This window comes from Nilaparvata lugens, chromosome 1 (assembly GCF_014356525.2).
Source record: "Nilaparvata lugens isolate BPH chromosome 1, ASM1435652v1, whole genome shotgun sequence".
NCBI classification, from domain to species: domain Eukaryota; kingdom Metazoa; phylum Arthropoda; class Insecta; order Hemiptera; family Delphacidae; genus Nilaparvata; species Nilaparvata lugens.
In genome coordinates, this window is record NC_052504.1 from 70,321,721 (window position 1) to 70,329,751 (window position 8,031).

The 8,031-nt window shown below is 37.5% G+C and overlaps 1 protein-coding gene across 1 annotated transcript; it reads right to left on the minus strand.

Annotated features, from left to right (window-relative positions):
* Positions 1–463: 463 nt before the first annotated feature.
* On the minus strand, positions 464–4,420 carry LOC111043790. The gene is made up of 4 exons (XM_039441686.1): positions 4,209–4,420; positions 4,038–4,098; positions 1,924–2,038; positions 464–1,121 (listed from the first exon to the last, which is right to left on the minus strand). Exons 3-4 carry the CDS (start codon positions 2,026–2,028, stop codon positions 765–767), a joined length of 462 nt encoding a protein of 153 aa, XP_039297620.1. The 5' UTR covers positions 2,029–2,038; positions 4,038–4,098; positions 4,209–4,420; the 3' UTR covers positions 464–764.
* Positions 4,421–8,031: the final 3,611 nt, after the last annotated feature.

An 8,031-nucleotide genomic window follows, 5' to 3' on the forward strand; every position in this document is an offset into this window, starting at 1 on the left:
ATTCGCAAAAGAGGGAATTTAGAGACTGCTCTTATAAATACCAGAAACATCGTATTATCTGTGAAGGAATTGCAATCTACAACTTCTCACAATAGCTTCATAACGTGGGACTCTATCATAAGAGATAACCCCCCCAGGAGCACAACTTCACACAATGGCGCCCAACGTGGGGCATGATGAAAAGCTTACCTACTCAATCTTACTATCAATGATTAATGAAATTATTGATAAAACTGAAAGCTGCAAGAAACATAATCTGAAGTTGTTTCGACAAGATATATCTGATAATCTATTGTAAGTTCTGGCTAAAATAATTGAGTTGCTCTTCAAATTAAAATTTTTCAAGCTGCATAAATACAGACAAACTGTATCACACGAGTTTGATAACATAATTCTCATAATAGAGAAATTTGGATGGAAATTTCCATAAAAGTTATAGTTAAAATTTTGATTTTGATCTTTGAATCTAGACATTGTATGCTGACCAGGGTTATAGGTTATTTGAGGCATTATAATACTATCGTTATTCAGGAGGATAAGACCCTAATTAAAATTTTAAGAACTATATTAGTGTAATTTGTAAGCCATACCTGTCTATTGATGTCCGTTTAGTAATATATGTACATGACACTTGAAACTTTTAACACCACACAATTTTATCCAGAATAGGCACTATCACTGAATTCATTTTGATATTTCTGAAATTTGGCAACACACTTGGCACTTTATTCGAAGTAATCCATAATAACGTCACCATGAACCAGTCACCAGCTAACTCGCAAATTTCCTACTTCAGCGAACACCCCCAAAACTATGTAGCCACGACACCGGCAAATCAACAACCCCAGGACAATGCAGCGGAGACCCCACGAGAGAGAGAGGGAGGCAGCATATGCTCCATCAATTTCGACCCGCAAAACCTGGCCCAATTGTCTTCTACGAAGATCGATAACGTCGTTGATGCGATTAATTCCGATGAGAGTCCGGATGAGGGAGTGAGGGCGTCCAACCCGGTACCGGCGTCTTCGCAGATCGCTCCAAGCGCCGCCGAAGGAATGGAGAGTGCCGCCACCCAATCGCCATCCGATATCGCCAGTCAACCGCCATCCGCAACCACCAATCTAGGAAAAGGCAACACCACATTAGATTCTTCAGTCGGTTATACTACCAATTTCATGACGAAAGATTTCATAAACGAATGCAAACTCCTATGCAGTCAAATTTTAGCAGGACAAGCTAAAGCTACTAAAGCCATCCTGGATCAATTGGAGGAAAATACCAAGGTCCTACAAGAAAGGATAAAAAACATAGGAGACATTAAAATAGACAAGCAATCTACGGCCATAAACGACCTAGAAAACCATATTGATGATGTTGCGTGTCAGCTAAACAATCAGCTGAATGAAGCGCCTAAAGAAATTGAGGAGCAGGTAGACGTATTAGGTGAGGAGAGAGGTACCACTATCATAGAAGCTACAACGGAAAAGGTATTAGAAAATAAATGCGGGATAGAATCGAAGATGGGTGAAAATGTCAATAGAATGGAAATAATAACTAAAGAACAAAGTGACGTGCTGATAGGTATAGCGAACTTAACGGGGGAGGGGGCGAAATCAGGTGAGAGATGCGATGTATTAGAAAATGCCGTAGCGGACAACAACTAAAGATAACCACATTATATGGCGAAGTGAATGAGAACATAAAAACTATAGATGATAAATGGACCGCAAGTGAGGAAAGAGTCTCCAGACTAGCGACATCCATGGAAAATATTCCAGCCAGCAGAATACATTATATACCGATTGAACCAGTAAATAGCACTCAACCTTTCCAAAATCTTGGAAAATTTGATAATTCCTACCGTCACATGCAACCCAAACCATTTGTGGACCAAATAACAGCCGTTCAAGAACTGACACCCACCTCTTGGTTAATGTGGCGTTTCCAATTATCCAGTCTATTACTCGGCGAGCCGCTGATGTTTTTCCAGAGCTGGATGCGAGATATCAACAGCCTGGAGGACTTCATCTCCCAGTTCCTGCAACAGTATTGGAGTAAACGTAAGCAGATGGACGCACTATCAGAGATTATATCATGCACATATGATAATAGAGGCAGACAATCATATACTGAATTCGTAGCTAAGATGATGTGTAAGAATTCGCAACTAGACGAATCTTTGGCGGATACATCATTAGCAAATATATTAACAAAAAAGCTTCCTTACAATGTTCGTATGACACTGGCAGTATCTTCGATTTCCAGTTGTGAAGAACTGATAGAACATTTACATTCTATCCAATCAGCTACGTCTGAGCCAAACCACTTAAATAATCGAGCAAAAAATTTTAATCAACAAAATAGTCATTTCAGAAAAAATTATAATAGTGAAGACTATATTGCAAACGCTGGAGCAAATGCGCAAAGTGCAAAGTACACTGAAAATAATTGCAGAAACAGATTTCAATATCAAAACAGCAAACAGTACTATAGAAAAACATATTATGATAACAGAGATCGCTTGAATAGAAATAATAAACAGAAAATAACTTTCACAAATCAAGAAGTAAATTTCACAAAACAGGACGAAAATAAACAAAATCATAACCAAACAAATACATCTTATACAATAGCACATACAACAAGGACAACACAAAATCAACATGCAAATGACCCACCACCAGACACACAGGAGCCCATACAAGACAGCCTACCACACAAAACCGCCGCCCGCCATGCACTTGAAACGCCCTGTAAACATCAATCCCTCTTGAGCCTTATATTTCCCACTGAAGAACCATCACCGCAGGAAGAGCAACCCGCCACCGAGGAACACCAGGTTACAGTAGAGGAATTATGTAATATGGAGCCCACATGCGATCAACCCCGTTTTGAACGCCACACCCGCGCATCAACGGACCCCCACCAAGCATCCGCGCACAGGACTTATGCACCCCGAGGAACCCAGGATGGAGGAACAAAAGGATGACACCAGGGGAGTACCGGGAGGACAACATGCGGGATACAAGAAGCATACACCGTAAGGCCAAGAGACGGAAACGCCCGAAGACACCGGATGACCGACTACAGGACGGACTACAGGAGAAAAGAGGCATGTACCGCAAGGCCCGGAGGCGGAAAGTCAGGCGGAAGAAAAAGAAGTACCGCGCACGACGATGGAGGCCGCATGCACGTTTCAAACGCCCGAGGAGGACACCGGACCGAAACCAGGATGGAGGACCGGAGATCGACGGCATGCATCCACGGCACATTCGCTTTAAAGCAGAAAATCAGCGATGTGACCAGAAGAATAGGCCAAAGAAATGGGATAAAACCGAAACATGCATGGATGATAATAATAAAGTGGACTACGTATTGAGTTTGAGGAAGGATAAACAGCGTTTAAGAAGAGTAAAAGAAATAAGAAATTATAATAAGAGAGTGAAAGTACCTGACTATTACATGTTGAGAGATTATATTGTTAAAGAAAGGATAAATGTTCTGATGTATTGTATACTATTTGTTATGGCTGTGATATGGATAAAGGACTGCGTTGTAGGTATGATAGAAGATATTATGTTGTTGTTATTAAAAGAATCTATTATTGATGATGGGAAAGGTAATATTATAAAAATGTTTATTGTTGTGAGCCTACTAATTTATAACGAACTGAAACCAAGAATATTAAATGAAAGTGAGAGGAAAAATGCATTAAGACTACAAGATGATTGGAAAAAGAATGGACTGAAATATATAACCATTAAGGAAGCTAAGAATTGTTTGAAAAGGTATACAAGATACCGAGGTTTTATATTTATGAAGAATAAATCATCATAAGGACAGCCTCATCTATAAATAACAACCGGACAGCAGCCGTAACTGAACGTAATACAGTTCAGTTGTATGAAGAAAGCAAACCAAATTTAACTTGGTGGGAAAATATTTCTAATCTCAAACCGTATTATCGAGACAATAAGCGATAAGAATATAAACAATAATATTTGGATTCATGGATCTACCTGTCAACAATTACGTACCAAACAAACACCAGGCAACACACTTATTTCGCAGACGAGTATCCACTTCGAACAACAACACCTGAAAATAAAGAAATAAAAAATTTAGAAACCATTTTTTTTTTTTTTACCACCTTTCTTATTAATGAAACAAGAGAATAAATAACTTCTAATGTTAAAAAGCCAACTTACCTCCATGTAGCAGGAAGAAACATCAAGATGGCGACAAGTGACAAGCCGAAGCCAACGTAAACCAGCTGTACACTACGAAAACCAGAGTAGTCGATGCCTATTAAATCATCTAAGTTGATACACCGAATAAGAGAAGATCAAGTGTCATATAAATGTGAATTGTATGTAGAGATATTATAAAGATATTATATTATTATTATTTATGTATAAACTATTAAGAAAATCATTAAAATTATCCGCCAAATGATCAAACCGCATAGTTACCACCAAAAGCATTAATCCCAAGTCTCAATGTATTAGAGGAATAAGAAGTTCTTGTTGATAAAACCTACCAAAGATTATCCTTAAAAATATCCATTATATGAAAACAAAGCCCAATTTCTGCAAGAGAATGAAATGAAAATGTACAAGTCACTGTTCTATGTTGAGGGAGAAAATATATTTATACTCGGCAAGTCGGAGAATTACCAGTTTGTTAGGTTGGCAATGATTTTGCACTAACATTCAAATGTGCTTCTGGCCTGAGGGCGGAGCGTGGATTAGAAAAAAGATTTATATTATATATGGAGGAGGAGATAGTTTATATTGTGTATTGTGTGTAGAAGGAGATTGGCCGATGTAAGGCGTATGTATTTGAATTGAATTTATTTATTGTTGTATATGTTGTTGAATTGTTAGGAGGTAAGATTCTCATTAGAGTTATTAGCAGACTTTGTAACATATATGATTTCTGATCCAAAACCAACTGGATCATAAAATTTATATTATATTCTCGAATTGTCGTTTTAAATCAGAAATCAGAGGGCGTTTTGTGTCACGTGGTAATTTGAAACCACCAAATATTTTTAAATGAGCCAATAAAATGTAATAGAACTATAAAATTGGAAAGAAGGTTAGACCTATTCAAAGAGTAAATCAACTCAAATTAAGTATTATTAGTGATTAGGAGTAATAGCATTATCAACAACGATAAGAAAACATGTATTATTGTGATTTAATAATTATGAGAACCCATTGGTAAGATCAAAAAATTATAAAGCGGCATAATTATTATTGGCGGATTACAAAAAAAAAAAATAAAATAAAATGCATGAACATTGAGGTTAGAGTTACTTGTTTACGTTTTGAAAAGAATTAGTCGATCTTGGATAAATCGATAATTATCCGAACCAATACTGAACGAATCAGCTGATTATTCGATCAACCCATATGACCGGTTGAATCATATAAAATTCACTCATAAAGAATATATTATGTATACTAAAGGAAGTCGATGTGTAGAATTACAAACAACTATTATTTCTATACAAATATTTATTACAATCCAAAAAAGCATGATAAATCAAGAGTATAAAAAACTCATATAAAAACAAAATGTATTATCTATTAAAATCGTATGTTACGATCTATTTATGAATTCAATTTAAGATAAACACTCCATATATTTGTATGAAAACTTCTTTTATTTAATTTTTTCTATTATAAAGCCGAGGAAGCCCTGATTCCCAAGGCAACCAATTGTATTGAGTCTATTAAATTGAAGGCCAATCAGAGAGTAGCTTATAGAATTATTCTAGGAAGAAGCAAATTTTTCTGAAAACCTCTTTCTTCTGGCTTAAGATCCCACCTCGAGAGGATGCACATGGAGTTTAGGGTCTTTTCTTCTTCCTTTTAAAATAATAAGAATGTTCTGTATAACCTGGTATTAGTAGTCTATATTAATTATGTTGTAATGTTTTGCGAGATGAAAAGACTTTTATCTGAAGATTCTGCGTTAAATCACTAGGTGACTCATCTTATATCTTGGAAATATAAGTTTTGTTTTCGAAGCAGATTATTTATTGGAGCTCTTCTCTATTTATTTTTGTTGTCATAAACTTCACGTTGAAAGGGACTTTGGTCATGGAAGGGAAGGAAATATTGCCCTGTCTTTTCTATTCTAGATGTTTATTGTTGGCTGAACAATCGATCACGACATCTTTTTTATGGTTGTTGCTGTTGTAACAGATGGAGTCAAGTAGCAGCAGCAGGAGCATTTGTGTGTGTGTGTGTGTGTGTGTGTGTGTGGTGTGTGTGTGTGTGTGTGTGTGTGTGTGTGTGTGTTTGTAGTGCAGCATCTAAATCAGAAGTGGGTATCGAGATCGAGGAAGGGGATGACAACATATTCTGAAGTGAGGCGTGACGTCATGTATCTTCTCTCGCGAGGATTCTGTTTCGTTGGAGCTCTTTACAAGCGGCAAAAATGGCTGCCGTTATTTATCGCTGACGATCGTAAGGAGATAATAATCGTGTCCAACGCGGATGAATAGTGAGCCTCCCCCCTCCGCCCCACCCTGTACGGGTCGAGAGGAGCGACTAATAAAAATGTTATATTTCCAGTAGCGGATTTAATTTATTACAAGTGTCCCCTTGCGAGTCGTATATCTTTATTTACATCGCCCTGCCTGCTCGCTCGGCATAGCCATTGCTCTGTGAAACGAGATATAACTTGCAACTACTATACCCCCTCCTACCCTTCTACCGCTTCAGGGTGTAAATCAATTTCGCCGTTTTCACTCTCCATCATGCCGCGCGTTTATCGCATGAATATTGACACGCCCGTAAAAATTCAAAAGGAATAGCTTTCTTCTTCCCTATTCCTAGATCGTGAAGCGAGAATAATAGCTTTTCCTACGCTTACTGCCACCTACATAACTTTGATAACTAGCAAGTTTATCGCTTACGAACAGGATCCAATGCCTGGATTTGTCTCAATTCAACCTCACACTATTATTTATGGGTTTGAACATTTTATGGAGTTTGTTACATCTTTTAGCTCGAGAGAACAGAATCTGATTGGGAACTAACTCCATGTACAAGACACAACACAGAATTAGTAAATCCTTTTTTCTTTCATGATTTTCATAGCACCTAGTTGAAGACTAATAAGCTATTCTATTTTGACTCAAATTGATAAGAATATTGTTTGTGAGGGTGAAACCCATTGGTTCAGTATTCTATATTGGTCGGTGTGAATCCTTGAGAACAGAAACTTCATAATATGCAGCCTTCATAACTACTTTTGAATATAATTCATAATAATACTGGTCATAATAATATATTGGCCATGATCATTGAGATAAACCCAGATTGCTCCCATGTTTACATAAATAAATAAATCAATGAAATAATATATAGCCTATAATATTGTTGGTTTAGTAGTCGAAGTAAAAAAAAACAAATTCATGCTTCTTATTTTTAGATAAGGAAGAGTGGAAGAGCAGAGAACATGAGCTCAGCATTCATATACACCACAAAACACAATTCTTAACAATTTCTATGTAGAAAGTATTTCACTGAGGTTCCCACTTGATATATGAAGTCGTAATACCTAGAGACATGCTCATTACTTTCTAAGAGCATGATTTAATCGATAATGAACTTTATTGAGAACTCTTATGAATCAAGGATGAGATTTCCGGAGTAACCACCACGGTTCATAACGCGATGAAAGCATGGAAATTAATAAATATTTTGTTATACAGCTGTTGCTGTGAGTGGGAGTCTATGCTACAACGTTGAATACTTCATAAAGGCCTGAAAGGAGCATATCGTTGGGCTGTCACACATTTCATTGGCTGAGCAGTGAGCAGAGAGCAGAAAGCAGCACAGCATGTCGCCCGGTTGATGCGGCGCGGCGCGGCGCGGGCGGTCCATTGTTATTGTCAACATAGGACCTACCTGACTGCTGGCCACTTCACCGCTGCTAACTTATCTCTCACCATTACTTAATAGGCTTCGCTTCGAAAGCCGACAGCAAAAGCACCCTGCCGATTTTTCAATA

Coding starts and splice junctions, on each gene's coding strand:
- LOC111043790 (XM_039441686.1), bottom strand. CDS start 2,028: ATGAAGTCCTCCAGGCTGTTGATATCTCGCATCCAGCTCTGGAAAAAC. Junction 1,122..1,923: donor AACGCCACATTAACCAAGAG/GTGGGTGTCAGT, acceptor GCCTTTTCCTAG/ATTGGTGGTTGCGGATGGCG.